The sequence below is a fragment of the Poecilia reticulata genome, linkage group LG12, assembly GCF_000633615.1.
Source record: "Poecilia reticulata strain Guanapo linkage group LG12, Guppy_female_1.0+MT, whole genome shotgun sequence".
Taxonomy (NCBI): domain Eukaryota; kingdom Metazoa; phylum Chordata; class Actinopteri; order Cyprinodontiformes; family Poeciliidae; genus Poecilia; species Poecilia reticulata.
The window spans coordinates 15871025-15890723 of NC_024342.1; the positions used below are offsets into that span (position 1 = coordinate 15871025).

At 36.4% G+C, this 19699-nt stretch overlaps 1 protein-coding gene across 3 annotated transcripts; it reads left to right on the forward strand.

Moving 5' to 3' along the window:
• Nucleotides 1–3709: 3709 nt before the first annotated feature.
• On the forward strand, nucleotides 3710–16852 carry anxa4 (annexin A4). Of its 3 annotated transcripts, none has more exons than XM_008424148.2 (13): nucleotides 3710–3861; nucleotides 4962–5012; nucleotides 6205–6292; nucleotides 8262–8356; nucleotides 9119–9232; nucleotides 10241–10331; nucleotides 10632–10711; nucleotides 13564–13620; nucleotides 13713–13806; nucleotides 14027–14122; nucleotides 15204–15262; nucleotides 16286–16408; nucleotides 16645–16852. In XM_008424148.2, the coding sequence occupies exons 2-13, from the start codon at nucleotides 5004–5006 to the stop codon at nucleotides 16699–16701; spliced, it is 963 nt and encodes a 320-aa protein (XP_008422370.1). In that variant the 5' UTR covers nucleotides 3710–3861; nucleotides 4962–5003; the 3' UTR covers nucleotides 16702–16852. The 3 variants fall into 3 exon arrangements, with proteins under 3 accessions (XP_008422370.1, XP_008422372.1, XP_008422371.1); XM_008424150.1 differs by lacking the exon at nucleotides 3710–3861 and adding an exon at nucleotides 3888–3906; XM_008424149.2 differs by lacking the exon at nucleotides 3710–3861 and adding an exon at nucleotides 4036–4251.
• Nucleotides 16853–19699: the final 2847 nt, after the last annotated feature.

A 19699-nucleotide genomic window follows, 5' to 3' on the forward strand; every position in this document is an offset into this window, starting at 1 on the left:
ATATTTCCAGATTGATAATGGCATGATGAAAAATAATATATTTCATTAAATGCTTTCATGTTTTCTAGACATTTCTTTATTTTACTATTACTTACTATCAGGGGTGGTAGGTAGTAACTAAATTTACTTAAGTAACTTTTTCGGGGGAAAAGGGCATACTTTAAGGAGTAGTTTTACTATGAATTTTTCTTGAATGTGCAGTATTGTTACTCTTATTTCTGGATAAACTACCCAGTGTGTGTATCTTCACTGAATAAAGAAACATGTTTTTGTAAAAAAAAAAAAAAACACAAAAATGCCCCAGACACAAACCGACATTTTACATTTAAGTAATAATTATTCTTTAAGCTTTGCAGTCCTAATGTTTTGTTTATTTTTCTTTAAATTTTCTTAGTCTGTTTTACCATTTTGTAGATCTAAAAGAGACATTAAACATTCTAACATAAATATACATTAGCCTGCATGCTTGTTATTAGTTTAATATCTTTTATATCAAAACATTAGATTTGGGAAAATGTCAAAACATTTTTAGATATTAAGTCAAATATTCTGATCAGTTAGTCAGTACACAATAGAGCTTTTGTGCAAAATACATTTCCACTTGTATTTGAGTAAAAATATTGTAGTAGTTGCATATTCTTCATACTTTGCTGACTATTTATTTATTTAATATGTCTGTCATTGAGAAAGATGCTGACCAATTTTGGAGTCCAATTTATACGATGACAATACAGACTATTCTCTTGTAATCATAACTACTATGCTTTCATCTGTGAAACTCTCAGCTGTTTCAATACTATCTCTGTTCAGATAGTATCTTGCACACCATATGCAACACCATATGCAAGGTATGCAAATCTTGCAAGCTATGAAAATCTTGCAAGCTATGAAAATCTTGCAAGATTTACCTTGTAAGGTATGTAAATCTTGCATACCTTGCAAGGTATGTTTGCAAGGTATGGCAAACATACCTGTTTTGCAAGGTATGCCATACCTTGCAAAAAAATAAAAAATCACTTTTCAACCCATCATGCAAAACAAGAAAGAGTGTGGCACAACTCTAAATTTACCAGTAAATGGTTTTCCATCTAAGTTGAAAAACCAGATAAATAGAGCATTGTTCAGATAAGTAGCCAAGAGGCTGATTGTAAACTTGTGAAGAAGATTTACAAAGCCACAGTTTGGATGCATAAATCTGTCAACTGGGCAATAAAGAGAGCACTAAGCAAATCTGACCTTTCTGTTCTGGTACTGCTGAATCTGTGGAGATTAGTGTGCAATAATGGACTCTTTATAAAAATTAAGAAAATTACAAACAACCCTGAGCATGCTTTTTATGAAACTGTTATGCAACAACAGAGTCAGAGGCTTCTTCAGATGCGTTGTAAAACAGACCGCCACAAGAGATTCTTCCTGCCCAGTCATCAGCATCTACAGCAACTTTAGAAACATTGTATAATATTACAATAACTTTTAATATCCCTTTTAGAGTAATGACATATTTATTTTACTTGAACTGAATTGCAGATGTGCAACCTTATCAGCTGCAAGTTTTCAGAAATACCTTCCTGAAACTTGCAGAAAGTTTCAGAAAGTTTCAGTACTTTCTGAAACTTGCAGAGTTTCAGAACTCTGCAAGTTCTGAAACCTTTAAGAAACTTGCAGAAAGGTATTTCTGCGTGCCATTGACTCAGGAAGAGGACTACAAATCCACGCTACAACTTCAGAATTAAATTCAGAAAAATTCTGAACCATACTTTTTTTTTTTACTGTTTACTATGTTTTGTCAGTCTAAAATCCCCCCAAAATAAGTTTTTTTTTGTGTTTAAACATGACAATTGGAAAAATATTGAGAACATTTTTACGTTTCACAATGTGAAATGGAACAGGAATTAGCTCACCTTTAACTTTACAGTTAACAGGCTTCACATCCCAAACTAACCGTTACATCTGTGTCATAGCTGCTCTCGTTACATATTTTATATGCTGGTTGGTCTTATTTTGGTCATTGTACACCTCATTAAATCTATTCGGTGTCATTTTAAAGACATTTTGTGTCATGTAATGCTTGCTTTGAGTCTCATGTTGGTCAGATTGCTGCCAGGTCACATTTGGGAACTATTGAGTCTCATTCTTGGCTTAGTGTAATCGATTTTTATCTGGTGTAATGTACATCCTTATTGCATTTATATACCATGGAGCGGTTTCGAGCTTTCATTCTTAGCAACCTATAAGTGAGTATGACAATAAAGGAGGGGTGTATTGGGAAATGGAAGTCTTGGCAAAGACATTGCAACATTTAGAGTGAGGAAACTGGGCATAAATCCCATTTTCCAACAGCTGAATGACAGCTTTATGGCATTGCAAAAATGTTTTGTGGTTTCTTATTTTATCTTTGTCTTTTTTCTATTTTGGGGGACGTTCTTTGTTTAACTTCCCCCCACATGTTTTACCCCTTGTCTGTAGCTCCAGTGGTGTGAACTCTTCAGTGTTATGTTCATGTTGTCTTTATCATCTGTGCAGTAATCCCTCTAAAAAAACTCTTAGTGCTATCAGTATTGCAACAAAATCACAGGAATATTATACTGAAGCTAATTTTATTCAAATGTTCACAATAAATTTAATTATTTAGTTGGAAATATAAGCTTTGTTCCCGGTCAAAAATAATTGCTGGACCGACCCCTTTTATCGGAAACTCTTGTAAAGAGGTGTAAAAAACCTTGAAAATAAAGGAATATTTATTTTGCAGTATTAAAATGAGAAGATTGTTGCAACTAAGCACAGCAATCTCGGACAAAAACAAAAAAACTGCAAAAAGCTTGGAAAGATGTCCGTGGCCACCAGGGGGCGATAGGTGGGACTCAGAAAGCTGGTGGAAGGTGGAGGAAAAAAAATGCAACTTCAAAAAAAATGTGTCCAATAAATTCTTTTTATCAAAGATTTTTAATAGTATTCTATTATTTATCAAAATATGTGACCTGTTTGTCAATCATTAGCTGAAAATTATTAAAATGTTATTTGCCATGCTCTATTATCTGCCAGACACATTAGTGAAGCTGCTTTGCTCCTCTTGCTACTTTAGCAATCTCAAAATGAGCCAGAAAAGACCGAAGAACCTGTCCAGTGGGGAGGACTTCTGGAAAAACCCTAAGAAATCATGGGCAACTAAAATAAGAAAGTATATGCAGCTAAAAAGCTAAAATGTAATAATTTTGAGTAGTGAGTAAAAGTGAAACAGAAAAGTCTTAAAGATTATATTTCTGTACATATTGTTGGGTCAGCAAAAGGAATCCAATGAGATATTGATGGAGTTCTTCTAGTTTAATATTTAAAAATAATGTAATTGGACTAAAACAAGTTATGTGAAAACTATTTCAAAGACTTAGATGATTAAATAAGATAATTACAAATAACAAATTCAGGCAGAAGCAAGACTTTGCATTTTTGTTTGAAAAAAGGTTATTCTTTATTGGGGGAAGTTACTCGAGTAACTGCGTTGTGTCCAAAAGTTTTGCTCCTAAGAGTGGAATTTTATCATAATATATATATTTTTTAAAAGAGTTACTTAAGTATTTATACCTAGTTGCTACATATCACCATGAAATTCCATCAAAATCCATCGAAGTTTGTGTTTTTTGAAGGACAAAATAACTGGTTGAGGCTATTTGGAACGCAACAGCGCCCCCTGGAGTCACGGGAATCAAACACAATTGGATGAATGCGCGCGAGCTATGGCGTACACGCGTAAATAGTGTTTGAAGTGGGTGGTCCGTGAACAGAGCTGTAGTTAAAAGCTACGTGTGCTGCTGTTGTCGCTCTACCTTCTTGTTGGGCTTCAGGAAGAAAGCACTCTTAGACCAGGTGAGACGAAACTCAAGAGTTCTTCGGGTTCCGCTTTGTAACTTTGTAAGTTTTCTTCAGGCAACCGCTTTTCCCTGTGCAGGGTGTGCCCAGGGACGTCAATGCCAAGTTATCGTTGTCTTCTTCCTCGTGTACTTTCGGTACCGTTTTGTATTAAAGTTTACAGTTTATAGGCTCTACAAAAGATGATACATTATTACACAGTTGCTGCGATTATGAATAGATTTCAACTGCAGTCATAACTTTGTTGTTCAGTTCCGCTCGATTGTTCTACGTGTCACTATTGTTCAATTTCTTCATATACTGTCGTTAAGTCCTGACAGTCCAGTTTATAATAGGTTTCCAAGAACCGACGCTATAGACATTCACGTGATAGGTTGAAACGGAAATGTAAGTTTTGTGTTTTCGCTAAGCTACATTTACCATGTATGTTTGCATGAATTTGAATACACAACTTGATCTGAAGGTTTTCCTGCAGGATAATTGTCTATTATGTTCCAGATGCAGAGTAAACTTCGTCACGGCTTGCAGTTGACACATGCTGAGTGTAAAAATGTCTTGTGATCACATGCAGAATATTTTCACAACAAACCAGTCTGTGTGGCTGCTTCCTGAATGCTGACCACAGTGTCTGTCATGTAAATGTCTCCATAAAATATTACAATATAGTCTGATCATTCTTTTTGTACAATAAGCTTTTAATCACAGATTGTGGTTAGTTTACACACATCAGACTGATGAATCGTAGTGCTACAGTTTAATTTCATATTAAATTTTAAAATATGTAATGGGAATGACTTCCCATTATGTCTCTTCTTAACGGAGTAATTACAGGTGTGTCCATACAAACAGACACTTTGTGGGATTGTGCAACACCAGCACTGAGATGGGAAACGAGAGCTCATGGCCTATGAGTGTGATGGAAACCCTCGTGTAGATAATAAACCAAATTAAATATTTATCAAAGGTTAACAAGGGAAGCCTTCAAACCTGGCACCATCTTATTTCCTCCTTGGATTGTTTGCTCTTACTTTGTTATAATCTCTTTCATGTGCTGTGTGCTGCTTATTTTTATTTATTTGTATTTTTTTTTATTTCAGCTCTCCAGACCTCCAGACCAGATACACCATCATTCAAAAAAAATGGCAGCAGTAAGTGTGTTCTTTGTAAGCTGCTTTCCCTAAGACTAGTAACCACCAATAGTATTTGCATGTATTTGCAAGATCATAAGGTCTAAACATTAGGCCTAATCTCTAAAGTTAGTTGTGTTATACTATTATTTCTGCAGCTTGTAGAATGAATACATTTATGTCTCTGAGTTTAAAATGGAGATCAGCCTAAAATGTGGCAAATACTGTGGTTATGTTTATCATTGTACAGAAGTTGCGACAATTTAAACTGCTAAAGATGTCAAGTGAAACTTTAGTCTCTTCCTGTCTTGAGACACGAATAGAAAGAGATGGTACTGATCTTAATTTTGAAAACTGATTTTGTTGCGTGGTCACGATTTCCTAACACATAACTTAGTTCAAAGTTGAAGAATTCAGAAATAATCCTGTACTTCTCCCCAAAAAATAATCCCCCTGCATGATGCTGCCTCCACCATTTTTAAGAGTTGGAACAGTGTTCTTGAATTTCAATGCCTGTCTTAGTTTCCTCCAAACGTAATCCTCATTTCATGAATGGTTGGGTAACGATATGTGTGCTCTGAATTAGGATGTGTCTTTTCACCATTACATTAAAGATCTGCAGCAAACCGGGCATTTATCTCAGCAATTCTTTATGGGAAACATTTGATAAATAAAATCTATCAAATCCTAAAGGAAATATTTAATTTACAAGTGAACTGGAAATCTAAAAATTTGACACTATTTCTGACACTAGAAATAGTGTCAGAGATGCACCAAGTGGCTGTAATCTTTCAATTCTCTTTGACCAGCTGATTGCTGATCAGCTGGTCAAAAATAAAATATATCCGATAATTGTTTTTGTATTTATAAAGTGGATCAATTAAAGGCTATACCTATTTTTGTTCGAAATATGCGTCACACAGCACCGTCTACTTTGACGCCCGCACCACAAACTTTTTTCTGTTGTCTTTATAGTCCTTAGCAGCAAATCAGAATCAGTAAAAATGGCAGTCACACGTGAAAAAGAAACAAAAAATACAAAGTAAAAACTGTCAGTAGTTGGAATATGCTTACATGCATCTATGATGTATTTAAGCAACTATAAAAATGAGTGTATTTTAGAATTTATTACATGTAGATAAACTTTAAACTCTTTGTTTACTTTAATTTGTTAGCATTGTTAACCGGTTGTAAATGTGTAATTTATGAGCAGATTGGAAACCGTGGAACTGTGACTGAGGCGGCTGGTTTTGATGCTGCAGCCGATGCCCAGAAGCTGAGAGGAGCCATGAAGGGAGCTGGTGAGTGGCCCACAGCAACACTTTCATTCATGATCCATCCTTTCCTATCTGGTTTCATGGAGGACTCCATGGAAAGAAAAAAAGTCTGCTCCTCCCAAGCTCTAGACGAAATTTTAGTGTTGCTGAGCACTTGTTTTGTAAGCTGTTGATTTTAGACTCTGAAAAATTTTTTTTCCACTTTATCCAGTTGTTTTTGCTTTATTCTACACTATGGAGACAAAATAAACCCTTGACTTTGCTCAGCATGCAAATTGCAGTAGTAATCTGATCTCATTGTAGGTTGCAGTGGACTGAATTGATACAGTCAGAATTGCGTGACAAACCTTCATACCAGCTTTTGCTCTGCATCAGATTTCTGAAAAGGAATGTGGATGATGTTAGGAGTTTACTAGGCTAATCAGATTCTCCTGACTCCAGTTTTCTGCTTTTTGCTAACAAAAGGTTTCTATGGTAACCCAAACAAGCAGCTGTGTGTCAGGATTATCTACACGGCTGTTGGAGGGATTTCCTTTTGACACTTTTTTAAAAAGTAGAGTTTCGAATAAAGTTTTATGAAAAAGTTTTTGTGCCCCTACAGATTTAATCTTTTTTCTTTTTTTGAAAATTAACATGTAAATGCTTCAAATCACGAAACTAATTTTATTATCTGACCAAAAAAAGGAAGAGTAAATGTGAATTGCAGATTTCAAATGGTTTTCTTTACTAGGGGAAAAATAGTTATCAAAACCAACTTCACTTATGTGAAAATATAATTGTTCCCTTGCTAAATCATAAATTAACCGGGATTAACCACGTTTTGGAGGGTCCGTTTCTCTATCCAGACTTGTATAATCAAGAACTTATATAAGCAGGACCTGTCTGATAACACGAAGTAGATCTCCAAAAGAAGCACAACTTGTACCAACAGATGAGAAATGAAGTCATAAACTTTCATCAGTCCAGAAAATAAAAGCTCAAGAGAAAATGGAACAGTCTAAACTTTCCCAGAAGAGGCTGGCCTACCAACATTATCCAAATAGTTCATCGATGACTCATCCACACGGTCACAAATGAATCATAAACTATGTGTAAATCACTGAAGGCCTTATTTCCTGTAGTTAATGTCAGCGTTATATATTTAACAGTATATAAGAGGTTTGGAAAAATGTCCCAATCTCTTACCACCGTTGACCAAAAACAACCAAAAGGGCATTTTCAAATGTGCCAATAAGCATATCAATAAATCCTAAAACCTTTTGGGAATATGTCCTACAAGTTGACAAGACAGAAGCAGAACATTTTGAAAGGTGTCCATCTCAGGAAAAGCACATCGTACTGACAGTAAAATATGTCAATGGTGATGGGAAGATCTGGGCTTCCTTTGTTGCTTCAGCAGCTGAAGCAACAAAGGAATAATGAAACTTATTTTATTAATAAGTTTCATTATTAATAAAACCATTAATTCAATTCTCTGAGAAAATCCCAAAGGAAAATGTCCGACCATAAGTTTGACCATATGCTTACCTGCACAAGTTATTCAGTAGATCAATGATCCAAATTCAAAACCAGCATTTCCACCTCTCCTCAAAAATAGAAAATTAAAGTTATTCAAAGTCTGGATTTAGGTCTGATTTGCCTCTCTTTCTTGAAAACCCTCCAGTGTGGCTGAATTAACATAATTCCGCAAAGAAGAGCGGGCCAAAAATGTTTCCACCGTGAGTTAAAAGGCAGATAAACAGTTATTGTGAAAGCAATATTTAGATTTAGAAAGAATAACTTTTTCATATAGGGCCAGATACGTTTTGATACATTTATTCCCATTACAAATGAAGTAATCAGAAAAATAACCCAGCACTTGGCATTTACTCAGGTTATCTAATTAAAAAAAATGTTTGATGTGTAATATATAGTGTGACAAAAAAACAGAAAAACTCTGAAAGGGTCTAAGTAGTTGTTCACAAGGTGTACTGTGCTCTGATGTGGCTTTCAGGGACGGATGAGGCGGCCATCATCAACGTCCTGGCGCACCGTACGATTGCTCAGAGACAGCGCATCAAGGAGGCCTACAAACAAACTGTGGGGAAGGTGAGAGCAAACACAATCTTCGTCTGAGGGAAAGCAGAATTATTATCTTGAACAAACATTATTTTAAGCAGATGGAGAAGCGACAGCTTGACGACCTCAAAATGATGAACAGCACCCTAAATGAACCCTACAGCAAACAGTGCAGATGTGCTGTATCTATTGTTTCAGTGTGTGCTCTTATCATGTTCTGTTTAGGTGTGGTACAGGGATAGATAAAGTCCAAGTTAATCACTGACCAGAAAGCAGAAATAATTTGGAAATGACCATCTATAAACACAGCCTTGGACAGAGGGAGCCCTGTAGTCGGCCGGAAAGGGGAACGCTCCCTCCTGTAATAAACATTCACTAAAACCAAACAAGGAATGCTGCCAGCTGTCTGCTTCTCTGTTTCGTTATTAATGAGGATCAATATATTAACCGAGGGGGAAGTTTTGGGGTTGACACAGTGAGATAAAGACGATCTCTTCACATGGTGTCCAGTAAGAGGTTGAATAAAGTTTTCTGAGCATTCATTGAGGGAACTGCAGGAAAAGCAAAGACTGAGCGCAGCAGAAAGAGTGAGTCATGCTGGAGACACCCACATGTGGTCAGCTGTGCGAAACGGCTGCACTGTTCGCAAAATGTTTCCAAAAACCACACCCTCTAGTGGGGGAGCTCAGTGATGATGGTCGTCTGGTCTCTAGAAGATAAATCATAATCTTAATGAATTTATGATAGAACTGGAAAATGACTCAATATTATTCCCTTTGTTCGTCCCGTTAGGAGCTGGCTGATGATCTGTCGTCAGAGCTGAGCGGGAACTTCCAGAGCGTTGTTCTGGGTCTGCTGATGTTGGCACCCGTCTACGATGCCTATGAGCTGAAAAATGCAATGAAGGTCAGAATTACTCACTTGATTAACATTTTTGTGATGATTTTATGATCATATGTTGTATCCACACTTTTTAGGCACCTTTTCAGCACTTTGCTTCAAAGTATGATGAGTATAAATAATGAATACAAAATTACAGGAGCCATTGGTTGATATTTTGTATGTTTTCTTGGTCATTCCTGTTATGTCTAAGATACTAGAAACAATAATTGAGTAAAACATACAGAGTTCCGCCTGGAAGTCTGTAGCTTGATTCTTTTAATGTTTCCATGTCTGGATAAGTAAGAAAAAAGTGGAAAAAAGTTTATTTTCTACACTTGTATTTTCATTCCATTATTCTAATTATGCAAATATGACTTTCTGAGGAAAAAAAGGGAATTTTTAAATTACCTACTTTAACTTTATAATGAACAAATTAATGTAATGTATAACTTTTTGTGAAATGACAGAATCACAGATAAGAAAATATAACTTTTAAAGAGATGTATTTGTAAACAACTACATTTTACAAAATATTATAGATTTGAACTGATCTTAGTTTGTCAAAAGGCAAAAAATAAATAAATAAAATAAAACAGAAAATAGCCGTTGGCCTCACTTTTGATCATCATCTCAGTGTTGTTCCTGATTTGTGGGGGGAAAACGGAAGATGAATTGCATCAAGACAATCAAACAGAAACTTCTAAAAAGTTGAGCCAGGACAAGTAAGGAACTATGAAAGCTGACCTCTGCCATTCTTGATTTACATTCTTATTCACTAGATGATAGTTAACGCTTGAGGACGTCCTCTTTCATTTTCATTAGTTGAAACTTGTTGTTCTCAGCAGGTGAACTTGTTACTCCAGTTTCTCTGTCACTTGCTACAAATCTTTCTACCTTCATGTAGAAACAAAAAGGCCTTTTACAAACCAGATTGATACTTTCTCACAGGGAGTAGCAAAATACCTTTAAAGTTATGCTTTGAACTTATTTCCATTGATTTAAGTAACAACATAGTAATTTTCTGCTTCACAGGGAGCTGGAACAGAGGAGGCTTGCCTCATTGATATTTTGGCTTCAAGAAGCAATAATGAAATTAAAACCATCAACGAGGTCTATAAGAGAGGTAACAGTGTCACTCCTCATTCTTGCATTAAGTTACTGTATTTCTGTCGTTTCCTGAGCCTATATATGACATATGATATTGCACAGCGGCCTCTAAAGGCCCATTATCAGAAAGCAGTGGAAGCTGTAAATTATTCATGCCGTCTGTCTGGGAGCTCATTGTTTTCACCTTTGCCTTTATGTATTTGGTGTCCATCTCACCATATGGAATTAAATATAACATGTTTTAATGGCTGGTTCAAAAATAAAACTGTAGATAATCATTTACATAACTTGTTCTTTTTTTTTTTTTTTACTGTAGAATATGGGAAGACCCTGGAGGACGCCGTGTCTGGGGACACCTCTGGGATGTTTAAAAGGGTTTTGGTCTCTTTGCTCACGGTAAGCAAACATCAACCTCCTGGTTTGCTCCAATAATATTCACTTAATCTGTGGTGTTATGAAACATTCTTCATAATTACTGGCAACCCTGATAAAGAGGTGTCAAAAAGTCTTAAAATAAATGGTTGTTATGGAGACTTGTAGAACCTGAGAGACCAATCTCGCTTTGAAAACTTTTCTCTCCTTACTATGAGGTCAAAAGATGAATTTGGCTTTTGATACAGCCGTGTTTGTTACAGTTCCAGTTGTTTCGACATTTTAAATTATAACGTCAACCACAAATGTTTGCATATCTATGCAACTATTTTCTTGCAAACATTTCCTTTCTGGTGAGCATTAGCACACATCTTCTTGTTTTAAATTGAAATGAATGGCATTAAAATTGTATATATGAATCCACAAATCTTTGAAAAGACATCAAACTGTCATTGCTGTTGAAGGGGACAACAAAAGGTATGAAACCTAGCACAACTGCTTTATAATAAATAACCAGATTCCAAACATGACAGGAAAATTTTTGTATTATCCTTCATATTCTAACAAAATAATCATACATTCTGCCACATATTTGCATATACAGTGGGGCAAAAAAGTATTTAGTCAGCCACCAATTGTGCAAGTTCTCCCACTTAAAAAGATGAGAGAGGCCTGTAATTTTCATCATAGATATATACCTCAACTGTGAGACAAAAGGAGAAAAAAAAATCCAGAAAATCACATTTTCTGATTTTTAAAGAATTTATTGGCAATATATGGTGGAAAATAAGTATTTGGTCAGCTACAAACAAGCAAGATTTCAGGCTCTAACAGCCGTGTAACTTCTTCTGTAAGACTTGTAGAACCTGAGAGACCAATCTCGCTTTGAAAACTTTTCTCTCCTTACTATGAGGTCAAAAGATGAATTTGGCTTTTGATACAGCCGTGTTTGTTACAGTTCCAAGTGGAGGCTCCTCTGTCCTCCACTTGTTACCTGTATTAATGGCACCTATTTGAACTCGTTATCAGTATAAAACACACCTGTCCACAACCTCAAACAGTCACACTCTAAACTCCACCATGGCCAAAACTAGAGAGCTGTCAAAGGACACCCGAAATAAAATTATAAACCTGCACCTAGCTGGGAAGACTGAATCTGCAATAGGTAAACAGCTTGGCGTAAAGAAATCAACTGTGGGATCAATTATTAGAAAATGGAACACATACAAGACCACTGATAATCTCCCTCGATCTGGGGCTCCACGCAAGATCTCACCCCGTGGGGTCAAAATGATCACAAGAACGGTGAGCAAAAATCCAGAACCACACGGGGGAACCTAGTGAATGACCTGCAGAGAGCTGGGACCAAAGTAACAAMGGCTACCATCAGTAACACACTACGCCGCCAGGGACTCAAACCTGCAGTGCCAGACATGTCCCCCTGCTTAAGCCAGTACATGTCAAGGCCCGTCTCAAGTTTTCTAGAGAGCATTTGGATGATCCAGAAGATGACTGGGAGAATATCATATGGTCAGATGAAACCAAAGTAGAACTTTTTGGTCAAAACTCTACTCGTCGTGTTTGGAGGAGAATGAATGCTGAGTTGCATCCAAAGAACACCATGCCTACTGTGAAGCATGGGGGTGGAAACATCATGCTTTAGGGCTGTTTTTCTGCCAAGGGACCAGGACGACTAATCCGTGTAAAGGAAAGAATGAATGGGGCTATGTATCATCACATTTTGAGTGAAAACCTCCTTCCATCAACAAGGGCATTGAAGGTGAAACGTGGCTGGGTCTTTCAGCAGGACGATGATCCCAAACACACCACCTGGGTAACGAAGGAGTGGCTTCGTAAGAAGCATTTCAAGGTCCTGGAGTGGCCTAGCCAGTCTCCAGATGTCAACCCCATAGAAAATCTGTGGAGGGAGTTGAAAGTCTGTGTTGTCCAGCGACAGCGCCAGAACATCACAGCTCTAGAGAAGATCTGCATGGAGGAATGGGCCAAAATACCAGCAACAGTGTGTGAAAACCTTGTGAAGACTTACAGAAAACGTTTGATCTCTGTCATTGCCAACAAAGGGTATATAGCAAAGTATTGAGATGAACTTTTGTTATTGACCAAATACTTATTTTCCACCATATTTTGCAAATAAATTATTTAAAAATCAGAAAATGTGATTTTCTGGATTTTATTTTCTCCCTTTGTCTCTCATAGTTGAGGTACATCTATGATGAAAATTACAGGCCTCTCTCATCTTTTTAAGTAGGAGAACTTGCACAATTGGTGGCTGATTAAATACTTTTTTGCCCCACTGTACGTATCTATATCTTTTGCCTTTTTAATTAATGGCTATAGGGAATAAGAGTGGAAATGATTTCTGATCCTATTTATATCTCAATAAACAAAAACCCAAAGGAATATTGAAATGGAAAAGTTCAGAAGTCAGAAATCTGAGCTTTTTACCCTTCTTTCCTAGGAAGGGTAAAAACTAAGAGCGTTTAGCAGTGTTTTTCATTGTGAGATTATATTAATGCAACAAAAAAATGATATATTTTAATGATATTTCTGCATTGTTTTTCTCAGAGGTGCTAGTAATTAAGTTAAAGAACAAGAAAATATTTTACATTAATATTGTTGTTTCAGTCACTCTTCATTTAATGACGGAGCAGCAACTGCAAGTTGTTTTAAAACAATTTATTTAGGCATTCACTTGATTATGTAAACAAAACTGAGGGAACTTGTATTTTTATTTGCAAGTTTGTTTTTTTAAAAAAAACATTGATTAGCATCTTTCTTACCAAGGTTTTACGGCAGAAAGAAAAACATTGATTATCTGTATTTGCTTATTTTGTATGGATTTTTTTGGATTGCAGGCTGGACGAGATGAAAGCGATAAAGTGGACGACGCCCTGGCTGTTCAAGATGCAAAGGTTAATGTCTTCATATTAAATAAAACTCTCAATACAATACTTATTATTTAAATCCCATATAAATTCCTTTTTTTTTACTTCTGGGTTTATAGGACATCTATGAGGCTGGAGAGGCTCGTTGGGGCACAGATGAGGTGAAATTCCTCACAGTGCTGTGCGTTAGGAACAGAAACCATCTGCTGAGAGGTATTCCTGCCAAAATAAGAGCTGCAATTATTTATTTTTTATTATATAACAAAACTGGCATTAGAAAAAGCTTGTGAAGGTTTTACTGACCTCTTGTGGCAGGTTTATGAGCAAACATAAAGTGTAATAATTTCTCTTAATCCATAAATCGGTGTCTAAACAGCTCATAATGATTAGCATCCCACTCCATAAACCCTCATCATATTGTTTTCTGCTCCAGTGTTTCAGGAATATCAGAAGATTTCTGGGAAAGACATCGAGGCTAGCATCAAGAGTGAGATGTCTGGCTCCTTGGAGGATGTCTTTCTTGCCATAGGTCAGGTTCTTCACTCACATGTTTCATCACACTTGCATATATTCACTGCTACATTAGTTTATTTCAGTATAATTCTGCTTGCGTAAGGGAAACACATTATATACTGCAGATTAGTTGCAGACAGACTCATGTTTCCATGCTTTTATTTCCGTTAACTAGTTAACAGAACGAATGCACATCATTTTAGATGGTAATATTACATCAGAAAGAAATGTGGACTTAAAGAAAAGTATGATTAGTGCCTGCATAAGAGATGTCATTTTCAAACGGTCCATTTAATCTAACAGAGTCTCATCAGAAGGCATATTCAGATTGAAAATGAGTGCATTCTTTATGAAGTGACTCCTGTGGAGATAACAGGTTTTACTGTAACACCTATTTAAACATCATTCAGACTTCATGATGCCTTCACACTAATGAACCCTTCTACATATGCTGGCTTTCATCTGTGCGTCCGTAATGAGCTCAGTGAATCTTCCCAAAAGCTGCACGATTTCCATAAAACATTTCACATTTTGGTTCGTCAGATTATGAGAGCAAGTTTTCTCACTTCCTCATCTGAAGATGAAATGAATTCCAATCACTTTAGGATTTTTTAAATTTTTTTTAGCTTGTAGGGTAAGGTTTTAAAAATTATATGGTTTTAAGAATTTCATCTGAGCTCTTGGGAATTTCCTGTGTAGATGCTGTTTTTAATCTCATAAAATGAAGATCACATATGCACATATGTTTCGTACGTTGCTCACCTTGGACACCACAAAATGTGAATTTTCCTCTCCAATTTAAGCTGATGAAGGTTAACTTTAAACCTGAAAAGGGTTTTTAATTCTCCTGCAGTCTTTCTTAGAGCAACAAACCTTTACGAGTCTCGAATACTGAGAGTTGGAGGCTGTCAGGAATGCTTTAAAAAAAGAAAGATGAAGCTATGTTGTTTTTTTCTTCAATCAGCAATATCAATTTAAAAACATGTCACTTTAATTTACACAGAATTATTAGTGATGTTTGCCTTTGATGTTTTGCAGTTGTAGTTTGACATGTTTGTGTGATAAACACTAAAATTTACTTTTTTTTCTGATTGCAGTGAAATGCATTAAGAGTAAACCAGCATTTTTTGCTGAACGGCTATACAAGTCAATGAAGGTAATTATACAGTATCTTTCAAAAGTGTTCATATTGCTTAAGCTATTTTACATTTGTCATGTTACATCCACGTGATAAGACCTGTAGGAGTTTACGTGACACATAAATTAGTCCATAATTGGAAAATAGAAAAAAATCAACACATGGTTTTCTTTTCTTTTTTTTTTTTTTTTTTTTTTAATAAATAGAAATCTGAAAAGCTTGGCTTTCAGTTGTTTTCAGACTCCCTTAACTTTAATTTACCTAAAGAAAATCCAGGATAAGCAATTGCCTTGAGAGGAGATATTATAGTGAAATGTAATCAATGTGTGAATATAGTTTAATCTCGGTGTAAATATAGCTGTTCTCAGAGGGTTATGAGAGAATATTAAGAAACGAACGTGATGCTGTGGAGAATATTAAACCAGAGTTATGTTCTGTTTACAGTTTCTTATAACCTATAAAGACAGGAGAGGGAGTCCTGGTTAGATGAGACCAAAATGTAATGTTTCATTCAAGAGAAAAACACTGTCTGGTGAAACCCTAATCCTGAACATTGCAGTGGAAACACCATCCTATTGGGGAACATTGATTGTGCTGGCATCATACTGTAAGAATGCCTTTCTGCAGCAGAGTCAGGGAAACTGGTTAGAAATGAAAGTCGTGGAAGAAAACTTACCAATGAATGGAAAGACACTGAACATGCAGCCCCGGCTCCACTGGAATGGTTTAAATCAAAGCTTATTTATTTGCTGGGGAAAAAATTCAAACCTATATCCAGTTAATAATCTGCAGCAATTTATGAAAATTTCCCCCAGTTGCTCTCCATCCAATCTGACATAAGATTGTGGCTCATGGGGGGTTGCATACCAGACTTGAAAAGAAATTAATTTATTAAAATAAAAGTACAAGTTACAAAAATGTGTGCCTAAAGTTTTTATCAGTTTTACATAATGTGAATTCTGCTTGCAAATCTTTTTTTCTTTTTTTTTTTTTTTTTTTTGTGAACACAACCCAGATGTAGTTTCTGTCTTTCTCATCAAGGGTCTGGGCACCACAGACAGCGTCCTCATCAGAATAATGGTCGCCAGGGCTGAAATTGACATGTTGGACATTAAGAGTCAGTTCCAGAAGATGTATGGAAAGACTCTACACTCCTTCATCAAGGTGAGGGGCGGCGGGGACAAGCTGTGGTCAGCTCAAGATTTGCAATCCATCAGCCATGATCTAATTATGATAATTGCAATTCCAGCTTTATTTAATGCGAGCCTTTTAATTTGCGGAAGATTTATTGTTCATTTCTCCCACGCAAGCTGCCTTTTTGTTTTGTTTTCTCATCTGCATAAAAGTAACAAAGAAATAATTTTTAGATCATTTGTAATAACTTAAATCCTCACTTTTAGGGAGACACATCAGGCGACTACCGTAAAATCCTGCTGGAGCTGTGTGGAGGCGAATAGAAACGTCCAGCGACATTCAGCCCCTTTTCTTCAGACCACTTCATGTTTTTTTATGTTGTCTTCTTTTCTGCATTTCTCATTTTGCTAATTAACATGGTGCCTTGTATCACTGTTTCAGATACCAATTAAACCAAAGATCAGTGAACCTTTACACCTCTGTCTCTTTGTAATTCATTACGTGTCCGGAGGTAATTAATGACATTAAAGAAACACAGATGCCTCATAAACATTTCCAACAGATAAGTTGAATGCTTAATGACTTTGCTGCTCTCACTCTTCTTCTGTCCAGTCAGTAAAGTCCATTTGCTTAATTGGTCACAATGGCCCTTTGTTGAGTCAGCCCTGTTTCACTGCACTTAATTACATTAACAGGTTGTCACTATATTAGGAAGGCAATAAAGTGCGTTCTAATCAAGAGGATGCGATAAAGAGGTGTAGCTGAAAAGAAAAAGTTATAACTCACTTTAATGCAGTGCTTATACTCAGAGAGACCACCAGGGGGAACCAAACTAACTCTTATAAATGTTTGGCTGCGGAGTTCTTTGCAGTGCGGGACAATCTGATGGCATCGTTTGAACCTGAACCTTTTCGTAAATGGTAAAGTTAATATGTTCTCATTGCCTTTTCGTAATGAGCAGGAGAATATCCAATCATTCAGATGTGTTTCTGGAAAAACTGCATCGTTTAAGACCTCATCAGATCCGTTGTTCACGAAATTAGACGTCTGAAGAGCTGCCTCCATTCATGTCTTTCACTTGGGGTGATGCCGCCCTCTGTGACTATCTGCTGAAGACCTCATTTAGTCGCTTCCAATTTGACGAGACTCCCTGAAAGGCTGCGTTGTCAAGATGCAAGACGGAAGATAATCTCAGTGGTGAACAGTTACTGCGCAAGGTTTCTGACGTTTATTGTGGCAATCTTCTTCATGCTGTGCCAAAAGTATTTTCAAACATGGAGAAGGAACCGTGCGTGTGTTTTCTGAATCAAAGGAAATGTCTCGTTTACTGCAAAAGATGAACTCTGGAAAACTTAAGAGAGAAAGTTATTCAACTGAGTAATGTCTATCACTCATCTGTTGCGTAATATCTTAACGCAACAAATTTTATACTTAAATGGTAAATAAAGACCCAATTTCCTGCCAGAATGAGTCTCTTTATAACATTGCGTGTGGGCAATATATCTTACACAGTTGGCGTTTATTTGTATTTAGATTGTTGCGTGCTGTTATAACTTTAAAATCAACCAACAGCAGATAAATAAATAGTCGTGTCAGAAGATTTCTGGGAAAATGATGCAGTGTTTCACCTCCTCTAATAATCAAAACTTCAACATCCGTAAGTAGCTGCAGCCCAATTAATGTTGGATATGCACCTCTGATTGATTGGCATGATGCAATTCTGTGTCGGCAACAAATAATGAATTCTGTCCTGTTCCGTTGTCTAACGTGACAGGTGTCACCAAGAAGACATAATAAGCAGGCACAGTGCGAGACGTTCAAGTCGTCTATGATTTTTGAAATTGCAGCGATTTGGACAGATTTAAAATACGCAATTGATGAAATTGGGCATCAAAACCTTTAGAGCTAGAAGTTGGCTTTTTTTAAATTAAATATGTTCTCTTTAAAAATTAAAGTGCTTTGTTTTTCCACATATTCTCTTGAGGTAACCTTTGACCTGGATGTATTCTGACTTTTGGTCAACAGTCTCTTCTTGCCACTGTCACTTAAAAGGGTAGGTTTGCTAAGTGCATAACTACCTTTTCCTTTGAAAAAGTTTCTCTCACATGATTTGCGTCGCCCTGCAGCTCCTCTGGAGTCACAAAGGACAGAATGGTTTCTCTGATAAATACTCTCCTTGGGCAGCATTGTTGGTCTGCGGAGATGCAACTTTATTTCAGATGATTAACTGAAATGTGCTGAGGGGTTTGAAGGTGTTGAGATGTTCAAAGGTAGGAATAGTGTTTAAACTTTAATCTTCAAACTTTAATCCAATGCTGTCTTCATAATGACGCTCACACAGATTGACTCTACAAACTTAAGTGACCTTTAAAGACTGTTTTACATTTAGAAGTAACAGAGTAAAAACTGGGTACTTGCAAATTCATACGATGAAAAATAAAGAAAGCTACACTTTCCTTCCATTCAAACATTTGGAATGATTTATAACATAAAATTCCATTAAAAAAAAAGATCTTTAAGAAAAATAGTTTGCAAGCCATGTAGAAAGGCACTGCCAATTGCTTGTTGGCTCCAGGAAATCAAATGTTAATAGAAGATCTGATTTTAAGGGATGAAGGGGTGATTTACTACAGCTGGAGAAAACAGCTCATTTTTAAAATGCCATTTCATTCCTAAAATCAGTTTCACTTGTTTCAGGACAACAATAAAAACTTTTGCATTCCCTCTTATACTTGCAGAGAATGTACATTTGATGGGAGCCAGATGATGCTTTCTTTACTCTGACAATCACACAACCCAAAGAAAATATAAAAGAAAGGCCCATCCAACGGATAAAAGAGCATGTGAATGACGCAAGGAGACCAGAAGAAAACAGCAAGAGGACATGGCTGCTTAATTCAAGAATGCATGGAAGAAATCTAGGCTCCCGTCTGTTCCAGGTGAACTAAGCATGTGGAGAATATGCTGCAAACAGTTAAAAACTCAGGCAATGCTGTTTCTGATCTATTCAAAATGCAATCAGCAGCAAACTGAGAGGAGCAGGGACCAAAGCAAATGGTGCAGACAATTGTGTAATTTCAAAATATATGGCATGAAAAACATTATTTTTGAAAAAAAAAAAAAAAAAAAAGTAATTATACCTTCTTGCCCTGTCAGAACTCGAGGCGCAATAAAACCCCAACAATGTGCCAGATTTAATCAAGGCAAAATTGCACAAAATGAGCATAGAGTCTTAGGAGAAAAATAACATTTTAATGGCTCTACAGGCAGAAACACAAATTTGGTAATGCGGGTAAAGAATGAGATAATATGAGTTGTACG